Here is a 16505-nt window from a genome sequence, read left to right on the forward strand (position 1 = left end):
GACTCTCCTGTGCTGTGAACCTGAACATGAACTCCTCCCCGGCCCAACCCAGTGTAGCCGTGTTTAAGCCTGCATGTTTTAGTGCATGAGCAAGAGACAAGTTCCTAGACACACACACACACACAATCTCTCCAAGATGCAATCACATTAAAATTAAGGCTAACATTTATGTAAGGCAGTGTGGTTGCTCCTCCCTCACCTGCTCTGCAGCAGTAGCTGGCAGAGTTTCCAGGGCTGTGCTGACATGAGTGATGATATGGATTCAGTGATGAGGAAGTAAACAATCACATTAATTTTCAGCTTCCACCAGAAACAACCAGAACCCCCAGAGTTTGGGCCATATAAAGGGACAGAGATTTTCCTTCCGGGTGTCTGTTGTGCAGATCAGCTTTGTTCTGACACCTTAAGGCGTGTGCCATAGGTGGAAGGAGACCTTGCTTCACCATTTTTCAGAGGCGACTGGAGCATGCTGAGGTCTTTTCATCTCCTCCTAGCCCCTCCAGAGGGAGGGAACCAGGCTAACTCCCTGATTTGGTTCACCTAACCATCAAGTTCACCCAGCCATGAAACAGCTGCCTGAAGGGAGACTAGTCAGTGTTGGTAGGATTTTGCAAAGACTTTCTCCTGTTATGTACTATGCATAAATAGTTACTGCCCTCTTGGGTTTATGCAACAGGTGCTACTGACATTCCTCCAAGAGGATCTGCCTTAGATGGATAGGCATAGACCAGTTCTGTGACCCTTCTATGGTGGAGGCCCAGCCCTGTTGGAAGGGCAAGGAAAGAAGGGGCGGGAATGGTCTGCTCTGGTGTGTGGTCGTGGTCTTGGTCTAGCTACTGGGATCAGCTTTGTTCCCTACAGGGAGGATTTTTGCCATTGCCTCTCTCACGTCCTCACTCCTCTTCTTATCGATGATCTCCATCTCCCGCAGTTTCTGCAAAGAGCAGATCAAAAAGGATGTATTGGTGAGAATGCCAGAAGCTCCTATTTCCTGCCAAGCCTGAGAATGAAGGATCCTCTTCCCCAGTGAAATTACATAGAGAAATGACAAAGGGGCTGGAGGCCTCTCTCCTGCCCCAACCTCCTAAATTCATCCCTCTTTTTCTACCTCATCCCCTAAAAGAAAATGCCGGGCTCTCCTCCTCCCAAATCGAGGCCACATCTAGTTATTGGATAGAAACCCTAGAACTCAGATCCTCCAACACCGAGGTTCCCTCAATCCAACATGCTGCAGGGGCCAGAGGGGTTCCCAAGGTACCTGTGAGATTTGAGTGAGGATGATCCCTCGATACTGCTTGCTCTGGCCCAGAGCCTCCATCTCTGCCAGGAATTCCTTCCTCTCCTGAATTTCAGTCACCACTGAGTCCAAGAGAAAGAGACATGGACAGAACCAGTCAAAGTGGGGACACACCAGCATTGCCTGAACTCTGACCTCCCCACTTCCCAGCCCTGTTAGAATGGGGGGTGGGGGGTAATATCTAGAATGACACTGACTTTGCCCTCATCACCACAGTATCTTAGCACCCCCTGCATTTAAGGATAGAAATAGCCATCTCTTTATTTCTCTCTCTTCCTGGCCTATAGGAAATACAGTTTGATTTGGGGCTGGGGCGTGTTTGTAAAAGCTTATTCAGTGCAGTGGGATGCTGGGACTCACCCCACAGGATTCTACATGCCAAAGCAGAGCAGTGGTCCAGCTAAGGCCCAGTCTACATTAAAAGTTTTGCCAACTTTATTGGTTCAGAGTGTGAAAAAAATCACGCCCCAAACTGACATAGCTATGTCAGCAAAAGTCCTACTGTAGGTGCAGTTATACTAGCAAAAAAGTGTTTTTGCCAGTGTAGCTTATTTTATATGGGGAAGTGGTATAAACTATACTGCCAAAAGCACTTTTCTGCTGGTATGAGCTGCATCTCCACTAGAAGGGTTTGCTGGTATAGCTATGGTACTGTACTACTAGTGTAGCTATATTGGCAAAACTTTCTAGTCTAGATAAGGTCTAATCCAGCATCCCACCTGCCACAACAAATCTCAGCTCACTAGTGCATGAAGCCCACCACCCTGCCTTTTGTAAGGGGCCTGTATCTAAGGCCTTCCTTTGTGCCTTGGCCTATTTCCATACGTACGTTCTTCAAACCGGTCAGGTTCAGGTATTTTCTCTTCCTCTGTCTGCACTGGCTTCTGCTGTGGCTTCTGCTCCACCATGTCCTTTCCAGTCGCTAGGATATTTTGGAGCCTTTGCTTCTCCCTCTCTAAGTCGCCTGTGGAAAATAAAGAAAACAAATATTTGCCAGACTGAGGCAGAAGTGCAGTCTCCCCACCAAGGCCCTGCTGGCAGCTGTGCCTGGACACACACAGCTGGAGATTCTATATAAGTAATTTCACAGGAAATATCTATCACGGTACATCCCATTCCCATCCTATACACAGCACGGGCACTACATGTACTGTACTGACAGCAAAAGTCCCAGCTCCATTTACATCAGTGGTCTGATATCAGTTTATAAGCCATAAAGTTATGAGAGAATTGCACTGTCACAATAAGGTAAAGTGAAATCCTGTTCTGTCAATGAGCCACCCAGCCAGCAGGATGTGATCATCAGTGAAGGTAGGCGCTATCAAAAGTCCCCTCACAGCTCTGGCTTTTGTGCACCTGCCAGTGGATTAGAGAGAAGGCAGAAGGAGGTTGGAAAGCAGACAAGAGTGTTCTGGAGACTGGAGGAAAATGGGAGGAAAGGAAAGAGAGGAGGCAAAACTGATCCCTTAGCAAAATTTGCTCACTTACGAGTGGCCCGGGGTTTGAATTTCTCTCGGGTGTAGGCATCACCTGCCCGGCAGATCTCGGCAGGTCGGAGATGAGGTCTGGCCAACAGAGTGACTGAAAGACAAGGCTTTGGTGGAGAGGATGCAGGCTGTGCAAGCTGTGGTTCTTTGCTGGATGTTGGGTTGCAGTGAGTGGGCAGGGAAACACCTCCTGGGAAAGGAAGGGAAGACAATGGCAGGTTAGGAACAGCGGAGTCTGTAGGTTGGTGATATCCCTGGATCACATAATGCAGTTCCAGTATTAGTCTCATTCCCTGGACCAGTTACATGGGGAAATCCCATCCAGTCCTTATTAATAGCTACCAAATTTAGCCTTAAATGATGGAGATTAGATGGGGGGTTCAAGAGAGGAAGACTGTACTCCATGAGAGCAGCTTCCATTACTGTTGTATGATGAAAGAGATGAGAACAGCTGCGGTGGACCAAATGCTGAGGAGAAAGAAATACCACCCCCCAATTTCTTCCCATTCCTCCAGTCTATAGGCAAATACCCTCTGTAAAAAGAATGCTCTATGTATCTGGGCCACATGAATGCTTCACCACAGCAGCTGTAAGGTGTACATAGGGGTTAGGAGCAGAAGGTCAATAAGCAGCAACCTGCAGAAGGCAGAGTGCATGTGTAGGGGTTGGGGGTGGACAAAGCTGAGGCATCACTCACGTTTCATGCAGTTCATAAGGTGGTGTTGCTGGAAATTGGTAAGTCTGGATTCCTTCATCATCACTGAAAGGAAAAAACCATCTATAAAGACCCCAGCCTGAGAACTCAGCAGAAACAGCCTGAGGAACTACCTGTTCACTTTAGGCAACCAGAACAAAAGAGGGGAACGGCTTTGGAGGAAACTCCATATTTGTAATCGAGATCCTTTGGGAAAAGACCCAAGTGATTCATGATTCCTAAAAGATTTAGGCTGAGAATTTCAAAAGTGGGTGCCTAAAGTTAGGTTACTAACTCCATGTTTACACACCTAAATAAGTGGCCTAATTTTCAAAAGTATTGGCATTCTCCCTCATAAAAAAGGAAACACCAGCTTTAAAAATGGTACATAAGGGCTGTGGTGGAGGTAAAACTGTTCTCCCAAATTCGAAAGCAAATGAGAACAGCATTTGCAGTAACAGTAGCAAGGGAACTAGTTATAAGAGCTTTAGCTGATCACCAATTGGGGGATCAGGATGGCATTACCCACATGGCATTGTAATGTGGAATTAGTACAACAAAGGGCTTTTATGTCTTCAACTTCGGCAATGGTAGGAGAAGGGAGACAGAACGAGGTTATTATTTAATATGTTGTAGAACCCAGAAGTCTGCTTGGCAATAGCTGTTGTGTAAAAATCTAGAGTGACTGACAGGTAGATTGGATTAGACAGGCACTTTACAGGAAATACACAGAAGACAGGTTCCTGCCCTGAAAAGCTTATACGCTAAATGATGGATTTGAGATGTGAGAATATAACAGAGAGCAGGAAAGAGATGGGTGAGGAATGGCATGGGTTACGGTGATACAATGATGGCTTAGGTCAGTTTAGGCAGATATACAGTTTAGTGGTTCAAATTGTGTATGTGGAGAAGAGGGGGTTGCAGAAGGGGTCTTTAGGAGTTATTTTAATAAGATGAGGAAGGAGGATGAGAGAATGGATTTAGGAAGAGCATTCCAAGCACCACAAGCAACACTGAGTACTAATGTTTTTTCTCTTCTATGTAGGTTCTTTCACCATCTTAATCACTGTGGTACCTGGGCACCTGCCAGTAGTGCATTAAGCGAGATGACTAACATCTGTTAGATGTGGTTCGTTCTCTCTTTTATCTTCGCCACGGGAGAGAACTGTGTGAGCAGTAGAGTGTTTTGGTTTGTTTTTTTTTAAATGTACATACTGCTGTTATAAATGGAACAATGATCAAGCCAGAAGCATGATATGAGTTTAAAGGGGGGTCAATGGCCTTTTCAGTGTACTCCATTCTGTCTTCCTGTTACCTTTCATCAGCTCTTTTGTTTCTTGGCCATAATGAGTTGTCCCTGGAGAATGCCAGAAACCAGTTCCTTTTGGGACAGCTGGCGCTGCTCTTCTTCCCTCCTGGGAAGACATTGTGAAACCCTGAAAATGACAGTGAGGCAAGGAGTCAGGAAATAATATTCAACTTCTAATGGTTCAACTCAAAAGAACATTCTCTCTTCACAGCCCTCAGTCATTCTAGGGTCCCATTACACAGTCTCTAGTACCTCAAAATCAATCTTAATACTTACTTAAATATAGCTAATCCATTGAAGTCTTGACCCTGGAAAAGTTACCATAGTGTTTGAGGGACTGGCTGGAATCTCCCATGCCCTTTTTTATTCTCCCCTCTGTTGCAGTGACAAACCTGCTTCCAGTTGAGAAAGGTTGTGAAACCCTAGAATCCACCACAGTCATACTAAGCACTGCTCAGAGTGGAATACCTCAACACTGCAAATTAAGATGCTGTAATTGTAGCACAGGTAGACATACCCACACTAGTTTTAATCTACAGAGCGCAGGTAACAATGGTAGAGAAAGTGTGGGAGCATGGACTTCAGCATTGTTAGCAATCCAAGTATGTGCTAAGGGTCCCCTGCAGGCTTGTGCTGGGATTGTTAGCCTGCGCTGAAGCTCATGCCACCACGTCTTCGCTGCTACAGTTACCCATGCTAGCTCAATTAAAGCTGGTGTGGGTATGCTTAAACACACTACAATTACACCTTACTTTGCAGTGAAGCCATACCATGGGATGCATGGACTCAACACATTTACATACTTGATCTCAGAACATGGCATCCATGGCACTTTCTCTCCTGAGGGGATAACAGGTTTGCTGCCTGTTCTGAATATACCTAATGTAATCTGAAGAAGAGCTCTGTGTAGCTCAAAAGCTTGTCTCTTTCACCAGAAGTTGGTCCAATAAAAGATATTACCTCACCCACCTTGTCTCCCTATAAAATCTTAGTTAATGCTGGTTTGGTCTATAGCAGGGGTAGTCAATTATTTTTGTCAAGGTCCAAATTTCTGGGTCAAGGTATACCCAAGGTCCAGGTTCCGGGGGAAATAATAAAAAAATACTAACAATAATTATAATAAGTAAATAAAATAAAAAGATTTGGGGATCTGTTCAAAAGTGTCTGGCAGTCCAGATTTGGCCCAGTCTCCCTATTGACTACCCCTGGTCTATAGTCTTCAAGGATCTTTAGCACTGCCAGACACAAACACATGCACCCTTCCACCAGTCAACTCCCACCACTGGCTGAAGGAAACATCCTTTTCCCGTCACACGGGGTGCAGTGATGTAGGTTCAGTTCACATCTGTGATACCACAGATGACACCAGCATCCAATGCCCTAGAGAAGACACCTTGCTCCACAGTACAGTGCCACGGGGGGACACTCCTCACACCTTGGCACAATGCAACAGGGAGCTGTCCTCTCACCCCACTCTGCATTGCCACAGGACAGCGTCCCACCACAATGCAATGCCATGAAACAACACCCCATCAGCCCCATTGTGTAATGCAATAGGATGGCGCCCAGAGCAATGCCGTGGGGCAACACAATAATGCAACAAAGCAAGGCCCATGACCACACAGTGCAACGGCACCTGGTGTTGCCTCCAAGCCACCACATGCCACAGGGTGATGCCCCCCCCCCACCTGACACAATAATGGCCCCTCTCATGCCCAACAAGGGTGCAATGCTGTGATGTGCCACAGCCCCTCTCCCACACAGCGGGGCACCCAGGGCGGTGCAAGGCCCCCTTCAACGGGGCCTCGCCGCCACCCGGCGCCCAGTGGGAGGGGAAAGCCTATGGGGTGACGTCCCATCAGAGGCTCGGATGCCCCAGATGGCGAGAACGAAGTGCCAAGGCCACCTTCCAGTCTCCACGGAAACCCGTGCGGGTCCCTGACTGGCGGGTGGCCCGACCCCGGGGAGGGCGGAGATTCGGGTGCTCGCAGCGATTCCTTCCACCCCGCTCGATCCGCGCGCTCACCCGAAGTTAGCGGCTCCCGTTACCATGGGAACCCGCTCCCCCGCCCGCTTCCGCTGACGTCGGCGCCGGCCCCGGAAGTGGATGATTGGAGGTCGCCGGCCGCGCTCGTGGCCTGCGAGGACGCCCCGCCGCTGGGAGGTCTGCGGGTGGTGGCGCGCCGGGCCGGCAGCATGTCCGACAACGAGGACAAGTGAGAAAGAGGCGGCGGGGGAGGGGGGCTCGTGCCCGGGGGTGAAGGGTCAGGAGGGGCTCGGCAGGGCGCGGCCCAGCGGGGTGGGGTGAGGACGCCAAGGGACGCGGGCTAGTGCGGGGGCGGGGAGGGTGTCGAGGGCAGCGGGTGGGGGGTATTGCAGGGGAGAAGCAGGGGGGCAGTGCCGGGTGGCCCGAGGGGAGCGGCGGGGTGGGGAGGCAGCAGGGCTGCGTTCGGTTCTCCGAGGTGGGCGGCGGCAGCAGGAGCAGCAGCCGCCGCCGCCGCCTATCGGCTGGGATCTGGCTGTAGAGCGATAAGTGACCGTGTGTCTTTTGTCACCCACAGCTTTGATGGTGATGACTTTGACGATGTGGAGGAAGATGAAGGACTGGATGATTTGGAAAACGCAGAGGAGGTTCGTGCTCAAACCCTTCCTCCCCTCAGCACTCTGCATAGTGCCCACGTGCTTCACATAGCCTCCTTTTTTATACAGCGTTTACATTTTCCCCAGGCCACTCCCAGTTCCTGTCATCCAGGGAGCTAGTGACTGGGAATGGCAATTGAACCGAAGTCCCTACGATGGCACCTCAGGGTGCTGGCTCGTAGAGTACTCAGCTGCCATAAAAAAGATGGAGAAAAGTTGTTCTCTTGCCACAGAGGGCAGAACAAGACTCAGTGGGTTCACACTACAGCATAGCAGAGTTAGATTAAATCTCAGGAAACACTTCCTAACTGTAAGAACAATAGGACAATGGAATAGATGCCTAGGGAGGTTATGGAAACTCCTTCACTGGAGGTTTTCAAAAAGAGGCTGGATAGCCACCTGTCTTGGATGATTTAGATACAACAACTCCTGCATCTTGGTAGTGCGTTAGACTAGATGACCCTTGGGGTCCCTTCTAACCCTGTGATTCTATGATCTTGGTCCTATCACACTCTAGAGAGTGAGACACTGGGAATGGGATTAGAACCCGAGTCTCCAATATGGAAGTTCAAAGAACCAGTTGTTAGGACACTGGACCCAGAACCTCAGAAAGCCAGTCTTGGGTATCTCTGTATATTAATCAGATAAATACACTTCCCAACTGGGCTTTCTACTCTGCCTTACTCAAAGTCCTTGGTTAGGATTCTGTGTAGACTTTAAACTTCATTCTTTGATGGTTCCACAGTCTGACAAAATCTGTTAAGGACCTAGAGCTCCCTCAATGTGCTTACAATAGCTTATATTCCTTTATTTCTTCAGGAGGGTCAAGAGAATGTAGAAATCCTTCCATCTGGAGAGAGACAGCAGGCAAATCAGAAGCGGATCACGACTCCGTACATGACCAAATATGAGCGAGCCAGAGTCCTGGGCACTCGTGCACTCCAGATAGCGTAAGTGCACTTGTTCCATGCCCCAGCCTTGGCAGTGGCATCTCATGACATTTTTCCATGTTTAAGTTACTTTCTTACTGTTCGGGATCTTCCATAGCTCTGAGGATTCCCCACCTGCCCTGTGAGGTTCTGTCTCATAGCTACTGCCAGCTGTGAAATGCAAGGGCTTGGAAATGGAAACTTGAGCCCCTAGACAAGTCTCTGCAGCCTTCCTAGAGCATTTTATCCAGGACAGTGCTACTGATGGCTTATGCTTTATGCCATCTGTCTCGGTTGCCTCTGAAGTGGGAGGCATTTCTCATCTGGAATCAGCCCTCTCTGCTTAAGTCAACAGGAGGGTGGGAGTAGTGTTCTAGGTGTATCTCCTTCCTTACCCAAGGGGAAACCAAACTCTGCAGAGAAACTCAGGATGTTTGCAAATGCCAAGACCCCAGGGGAAGTTCGAGTCTTCATCAACAAATGTCATAGGACTGTAGAAAGTATGAATGGAAAACATATGCCTAAACTTTTAGATTGCAATTATTTTGAGGGCAGGGACTGACTTTTACTTACTTGGGCAACAGCTGGGACAGCGGTGCCCCAGCTTGGTTAGTTTCCCCCCATTACTACACTCTAAATGTTGTTCATGTACCATCCCACCTGCTGCTCATGGAGGACTGCTTTCTGCTTTCTCTAGTGCTTTGTCCAGTCTAATTTTAAATTATGCAAGTCAATAGGTCTTGCGCTTTTTGCGAGACTGTACCACAGCCTAAGAATCTCAGCCTTAGGAAAGTTTATTTATATCCGTTTGAAATAATCCCTTTGCTTGTTTTCGTCCTGTTACTCATGGTTATACCCTTTCAAATCACCCCAAACAATTCCTCTCCCTTACACCTTACAAATAATTGTCAGTTTCAGAATGGTAGCTGCAAAAAGAACGAGGAGTCCTTGTGGCACCTTAGAGGCACCTTGTGGCACCTTAACAAATTTATTTGAGCATAAGCTTTCGTGGGCTAAAACCCACTTCATCAGATCCATGCAGTGGAAAATACAGTAGGAAGATACATATATATATACACACACAGGGAACATGAAAAAATGGGTGTTCCCATACACACTATAACGAGAGTGATCAATTAAGGTGAACTATTATCAACAGGAGAAAAAAACTTTTGTAGTGATAATCAGGTTGGCCCATTTCGAACAGTTGACACGAAACTGAGAGTAATAGTAGGGGAGGAAAATAGTTTTACTTTGTGTAATGACCCATCCACTCCCAGTCTTTATTCAAGCCTAATTTAATGGTGTCCAGTTTGCAAATTAATTCCAATTCAGCAGTCTCTTGTTGGAGTCTGTTTTTGAAGGTTTTTTTGTTGTAATATTGCGACTTTTAGGTCTATAATCGAGTGACCAGGGAGATTGAAGTGTTCTCAGACTTGTTTTTGAATGTTATAATTCTTGATGTCTGATTTTGTGTCCATTTATTCTTTTACGTAGAGACAGTCCGGTTTGGCCAATGTACATAGCAGAGGGGCATTGTAGGTGGCTATTGAGTCTCTCCTTAGTCATTGCTTTGCAAAGATATTATTTGCCTGGCCATCATTTGGCAAAGCAATTCTTTGCATGTTCTTTTAATTCTCTGGAAGGCAAAAAAATTAAAAAAAAAAAAAAAGTTCTGAGCAATGAAGTGGGTCCACCATGGTTCAGAATCCAAAACAGGCTGGTGCCTGTTGCTACATTGTCTACTCAAGCTGTCTTTAATTCCAAATCTAGACCAGCAGCATCCCCTAGTGGCCAAGTGCACACATGCAGTAGAACCTCAGAGTTACGAACACCTTGGGTATGGAGCTTGTTTGTAACTCCCAATTGTTTGTAGCTCTGAAAAAAACATTATGGTGGTTCAGTCAAAAGGATACAACTGAACATTGACTTAATACAGCTTTGAAACTTTACTATGCAGAATAAAAATGCTGCTTTCCCCTTTTTTTTCCAGTAGTTTATGTTTAACACTATACTGTATTTGCCTTTTTGTTTTATTTTATTTTTTTTTGGTCTACTGCTGCTGCTGATTGCATACTTCTGGTTCTAAATGAGGTGTGTGGTTGACTGGTCAGTTTGTAACTCTGGTGTTCATAACTCTGAGGTTCTACTGTAATAGCACATGCTTCCTTTGCTGCCGTCTCTTAAAAGGAGAGGTATAGATAATCCTCATCTTTGACACTGCGCTCTCACATCCCCTCCAAAAAATACATTAAATTTTGAGGGGATAATGTCAGTGTGCCTTTTATTGGCTAATAAATGGTACTTATTACTGGGTTAATTTTAAAGTCACTGTTTTCTGTCCTCACATTAAAATATGTCAGGAAGTGACCCCTGAAGGGGTGTGGGCTTCATTGTGAATCTCAAATCCCAGCCTGTGAGCAAAGACTGAGAGAAGGGCCTTCAACTAAAAACTCTGCCTGTGGCCACTTTTTACCCTGTCACTAACTGCCAGACATGCTACTGCCACAATAGGAAAGGATCTTGGGATGGGGATGAGAGAGATTCATGAAGAGCTTTGTCCTCCAAGCCAACAGCACCTTACAAATCAGAATTGCACCTGTAATTCCGTCCTTCATACTCTGCTGGACTTTATCTGGGTAACAGTCATGTTTGTGAAGCAAGTATCCCCACATGCTTTACCATATTTCTTCCACTCTCTTCTGTCTCCCTCGTGATTGTGGATATCCTTCCTCTTAGGATGTGTGCTCCAGTCATGGTAGAGTTGGAAGGAGAGACAGATCCTCTGCTGATTGCAATGAAAGAACTCAAGTAAGTCCTGGAGATTTTGGCAGTGAGATATCCTTAGATTTACGTTCCTCTCCTCAACACCCCAATGATGACGGTTTATTTCCATTAGTTCCTGAGGCTACAGTTTGCACACTCTCATGATAACAGACGGGGAATACAATCTCCATGTTCATTCAGGCAATCTGTCCTTGCATCTGTGTCCCTCTAAATCAGGTTTGTGTCTAGAATGGAATTCCTGGCCTGGGAGTATGAATCCCCTTTCCTCTTTTCAGTTCGGAATCTGTTCCCAGCAGCAGGTAGCTTGGGTGTCTCTATTCTCCAGTCCTAAGAACTTCTGCAAAGTCCTACTGGTAGCAACATTTTCCTGTTTTACTTATTATATTTTGGAATTCGTATTTTTTCTTTAATAGGATCCTAAGGGCCCCATCATGAACTTGTTGGGGTCGGAGAAGTCTCTGATTGAAACTGATTCAAATGTAGCCATTTGGACAAATTCATATTTGCACATATTTCCCCTGAAAAAATAATGTTGCTTAATAGATTAAAATCACTACAAACACATGGTGGCCACATTAAGAATTCCCTGACTCTCCACCTGTTCCCTCCTGTATTGTTTCTCCCTCCTTCCCAATTCCTTGTGCCATAGCTTCTGTGGCATATGAGAGAGAGAGACATGCATACACGCCTACTAGCTGCCTAGCCTGATTCCCGCCACCTCTCTGGCAGTGGAGCTTTGGATTGGTATCTGGATACTGACACACATCATTTGAATATCAACATACTCCAAAGAAGTGGATTTGTCACTTTTCATCTCCTTTCTGTAAATCATCTCACCTCTGGCTGTGTGAAAGTGTTGGGTGGAGGCTGTTGAGTGGGTGACTGGTGGGTCACAGCTCACCCTCCGTTCAGAACTCCCTGCTGGCCCAGAGTTCCGAGCACAGCCTGTGATCTAGCAGACCGGGCCATCAAATAGCAAACGGTTTCCCCACTTACACTCATCAGATACTGGTTTTTGAGTGGAACTGGTGTTTTTGTTTGGTTGGGATTTTTATGCTTCGATTCATTGTAGTTTGTCCTGCAGACTTTACACTCTCATGAGAGAGCCTTATCTTAACTGCATTCCTTCACCTTTGTCAGCAGCCAGTAACTTCTCAGTTTGTGCTCATGGCTGATCTCCTGAAACAGCCAGAGTTGGTTCTGGTCAGTGCTAGAGTGCAAGACCTGGGAAATAATCAGAGGTGTTGTAGGAAGTAGTAATTTTTCTTGACAGGGAGTGCTATGCCCTCTGTCAATACCAAGTCAATGCCTCAGGATGGTGCTAATTGAGTGCTTTGCTACTGGAGAGGCCATCTTTTGGATAAGACTTAAAACCATTATTCTGAATGCTTGTGACCATTAAAGATCCCATGTTGTTTTTCACAAACGTAGAGTTGTAAGCCTCAGGCCCTGGCCCAATTCCAATCTGGTTAATTACATTCTGCTGACTTAAAAATGCCTCATGTAGATTAAATTGAATTCAATGTTTTCTAACTTTCTGTCTTGAACTGTGGTGCACTGTTGCTGCGCACTGTTAGCAGCAGCTGCATTCTGATTTAGAGGCAGCCATTTTTGGTGGTGGTGGAAATGATCTCTGTTCTGTGCATATTTAAAATATATCTAGTACTTTGGATGAAAGATACTATGTAAATGTTAGTTGTTTATGAAATTCTTCACAACTCTCATTGCGCTATCTGAAGTGGTTTGTGGAGAACTCATCACTGTGGGTTTCCTGTCCGTCAGAACAGTAGCTTCATTTTTCAGTTCCATTGCCTCTCCCACATGCCTCTTGGGATGCGCAGTCTCGTACTGTTGTGATGTTCAGTGGCTTTAGATTGTTTCCAGTGTAGGAATTCGGCACTGCAAAGTGCTGAGCTCCTCAGTTTTTTGACTTCTTTGGGGGTCCACAGCACCTTATAGGATCTGACCTTCCAAGGGAAAGAACTTTCACTATAATACCGAATCATGAGCACCCCACCACTACACCAGAAATCTGCTAATGAAACAAAACCAGTGAGTTACTAGCTCTCACCAGCATGGCACATCTGGACTTCTGTAGCTTGCTGAGAGGGTGTAATTAAAGCTTTGGCATTTCCATTTACCTCTCTGTCCTCTCTTCAGAGCTCGGAAGATTCCCATAATAATCCGCAGGTACCTGCCAGATGGAAGCTATGAAGACTGGGGTGTGGATGAGCTAATTATCACAGACTGACCTGCTTCCCGTCAATATCCCTGGTTCCTCCTTCATCTGCATATGCTTTTATTTTTGTTTATATTTGTGTAAATAAATAATAAAACCCCATTTTTAAGCAAATTGTGGGTTTTTTCCCCCCTTACACAGTTCAGTCTGCTGTGGCTGGCAGGAGATGGCCTCTTCCTCCTTTCCGTCAATTTAGATCTGTAGTTATTCCTTCCCTCTGCCTCAGCCAGCCCTGGCCTCTCTCTTTAGAAGCACAGTGCCTGTTAACTTGTTCTTAGGCTCACTGAGTAGTGTGAGGTGCCTTTCCCTCAGTGCTTCTGCCTCAGAAGCCCTGTGCTTGTAAGCTAGTGTAAAGATTGAGGGGAGCAGCTGTTCCCCCTACTTAGTGGCCCCTCATTATATTAAACCTTTGCTCTATAAAAATGATCCTGCAGCTGCCTAGCTTCCAGAAACCCTCTGAAGCAATTCTGAGCCCTCTGCCCACACCCCTTTTTACAACAGCCAGGGGTTGGAGTGGAGGAGACACCTCCATTGCCTTCCAGTAGACAGCAGGGCCTTTGTGCCCTGGAGCAGGTTGCCGTGGAAACCCCCAATTTCCTCTCTGATCAGGGCTGGCTCTGGGGGCTTCTCAGGAGTATCGTAGAGCCGCTCTCATCAAATCCCCCATTGTTTCTCCACTCCTGCCCCCCACTTCTTATCAATCACCAGGATCCCCTTTCAGTGGCAATGCCCCAGCAGGAAGCGCAGTTGCCGGCCTGAATCCCCACCAACTGGGAACCTGTTCAACAACTATAAGCGCAGTCTGTGCTTCTACTACATATACAGTCATCCCCTCACCCCATAAGTCTACCAATGTCTTAGCCATTGCCCTACTGTATGTATATGTGCCTTCCCCACCCCCACCCCTACAATAGTTAGAGAACCATTAACAGTTTGAGTATTTTTAAACAGTCTGACTGGTTAAGAAGTGGTGAAGTTGTCCTTTAAGACAGCAACAGTCACGTTAACCTCCACTGCTGACGTGGTCCAAGAGAGGAGCACAAATAGGGGCCCACTCCTCTGCCACTAAGAGAAGCTGTTTCTCCATGGTAAAGTCCTTACGGGCCTAAAGACTGCTGCTGCCTCTAGATTTTGCCCCGAAGCCTTTGTGTGTGTGTGTTAGGACTTCAGCTCTTGGGGCAAAAAAGCCAACAGGAGGGTAGAACAGCTAGTGCCTTTCATCAGGGCTGATTGCATTCTTAAAAATTGCTCTTGGGTTTAAAAAGAACAAAACCATCACCAATCTTTGGTTGTGCATGCTGCCCTCTGCTGTCGGTTCATACCTGAATCACAGGAGCTGTTTTGCCCTTGGATAACATTTCGGTGCCTGTGCTCTTAGAGACGGTTAACATTTGTAAAATATATACCCCCTTACACACTGTGCGTGCCCGCCCACTTTCCCTAAGGGTTTATATCCAAATGCCTGAAGAATTGTTATACAGCCCTACAACCTCTGTACGTTACTCATATAATCACATAACAAATCATGTGGGCACCAATTAATCTCCCTCTTGTGTGTAGGGATATGAAACATAAATAAGGGGATGGCATCTGAGGCAAGTTTAAAAGAGCTGAATAGGTCATTGGCCAAATGAGGTAAAGGGGGGACATATACCCGGCTGCATCGAGGGATAGGGTGTAAACTCCCAGGAAGCCAAGTATTTGCTGTCCATGCCATCCTTGCCAAGAAAAGGTTAATCCACAGAGCGATGGCCTTCAGCCCTCTTCCCCCACCCCTCCATGGAATCCTTTAATCACGTTGGCGCGGTGAAATTTCAGTCATGAACGGTGTCTTTGTGCAATCGTTTTGGCGTCCGCAATGGAGCGCAAGGGTCGTTTTCTCGGCCCTTTTTTTTTTAAATGGCTTCTTTGTTTCATACCCGCCTTCTCCCCCCACCCCACCCTGCAGCATTGCATCTGTATCAGATACGATTAAAGGGATAGCAAAGGACTCTGGGCCAGCTCCTGCTTGGCTGCAAGGGGAGTGTTTAACCCCTTTGTTCCCAGTCCAGAGGCTAAGGGTGGGGTTGTTCTGGATCCTGTATCAGCTGGGGGTAGTGGCCTGGACGATACTAGGCCCCCCTCCCACTAGATGCTGATCAAGTGAGAACCCCACCTTCTTTCTTAAACTGGAGAGATATGGGAGGACATTTGTATCATGTGAGTAGGAATTTTCTTTTCCCACTCCTCACCTACCCTTCACCCCCTGTGCTTAGCCCCCTTTTTCCCCACACAGTCAGTCCCTTCCCCCAAGCTGTCAAGCAATGTCATCAGTCGATCGTCCTGCAGACGCTTCCCCCAGTCAGTGGTTTATAGTGAGATCTCCCCATTCTCCTCCCTTTTAAAGGCTTTGCCCACTGCTCTGGTTCCCTTTCATTTCCCCGCACCGAACGGACTAGTCTATGTGTTTAGGTCTGAGTCGTTCCACTGATGGTGCTTGTGTGCTGCACATCTCTGGGGCACCTGAACTGAGTGAGCTCTTCCTAAGACTCCCATTGACTTCAATGGGTTTTTGGGTCTGGTCTATAGTTCCTAGAACACATACATGTCCTGCTCACCCACTGTGCACTTCGCATACACAAACACAGTGAACCAGTCACATGCCTCTGCTTAGGAAACCTTGGATCTTCCCAGCTCTTGTGTCCCTTTCCTAGCTGTGCACCCTCTGGTTCTATCTCACTAACGCTGCCCTGGGGAGATTTTGTTCTGAAGTGGGGCGGGGTCTATTGTGTTCTGCTCATGGAGGGAAGTAGGTTGGTGTTCATGTGTGCAGGATCCACGTAGGAGGGCAGTAGGCCCTGCTTAGTGGGTGCCAGATGTAATTTGGAGGTCAGAAGCTATTGAGAGTATTCAGGAATGTGTGTGGGGAAAGAGGGCTTCTGGAAGGAAAGTATCATGATCTAGTGCTTGTAGCTGAGACTCGAGATTAGAAGAGAAACAAGAGGCTTCTAGTCCAGGCAACACTATTAACTCACTGTCAATATCCTTTCAGTGTTGGGCCTGGAAGAAATGTGTACACGCACACAGGGTTTGTGCCACATAAAGGCACCCCTTCCCTCTTACTGGGGAGGAAGGATAAAATGT

General features: G+C 46.8%; 2 protein-coding genes across 4 annotated transcripts; one reads left to right on the plus strand and one right to left on the minus strand.

Moving 5' to 3' along the window:
- Positions 1-130: 130 nt before the first annotated feature.
- On the minus strand, positions 131-6879 carry LOC311531023 (UPF0193 protein EVG1). Of its 3 annotated transcripts, none has more exons than XM_084648080.1 (7): positions 6814-6879; positions 4794-4914; positions 3482-3544; positions 2786-2974; positions 2127-2261; positions 1259-1359; positions 131-934 (listed from the first exon to the last, which is right to left on the minus strand). In XM_084648080.1, exons 2-7 carry the CDS (start codon positions 4903-4905, stop codon positions 830-832), a joined length of 705 nt encoding a protein of 234 aa, XP_084504206.1. In that variant the 5' UTR covers positions 4906-4914; positions 6814-6879; the 3' UTR covers positions 131-829. The 3 variants fall into 3 exon arrangements, with proteins under 3 accessions (XP_084504206.1, XP_084504207.1, XP_084504208.1); XM_084648081.1 differs by lacking the exon at positions 6814-6879 and adding an exon at positions 6694-6794; XM_084648082.1 differs by lacking the exon at positions 6814-6879 and adding an exon at positions 5064-5759.
- Positions 6857-13484, plus strand: POLR2F (RNA polymerase II, I and III subunit F). The gene is made up of 5 exons (XM_084648103.1): positions 6857-7003; positions 7349-7418; positions 8247-8377; positions 11096-11167; positions 13304-13484. The coding sequence occupies exons 1-5, from the start codon at positions 6984-6986 to the stop codon at positions 13392-13394; spliced, it is 384 nt and encodes a 127-aa protein (XP_084504229.1). The 5' UTR covers positions 6857-6983; the 3' UTR covers positions 13395-13484.
- Positions 13485-16505: the final 3021 nt, after the last annotated feature.

The sequence above is a fragment of the Lepidochelys olivacea genome (genome assembly GCF_965140295.1).
Source record: "Lepidochelys olivacea isolate rLepOli2 genome assembly, chromosome: 1".
Lineage (NCBI taxonomy): Eukaryota > Metazoa > Chordata > Testudines > Cheloniidae > Lepidochelys > Lepidochelys olivacea.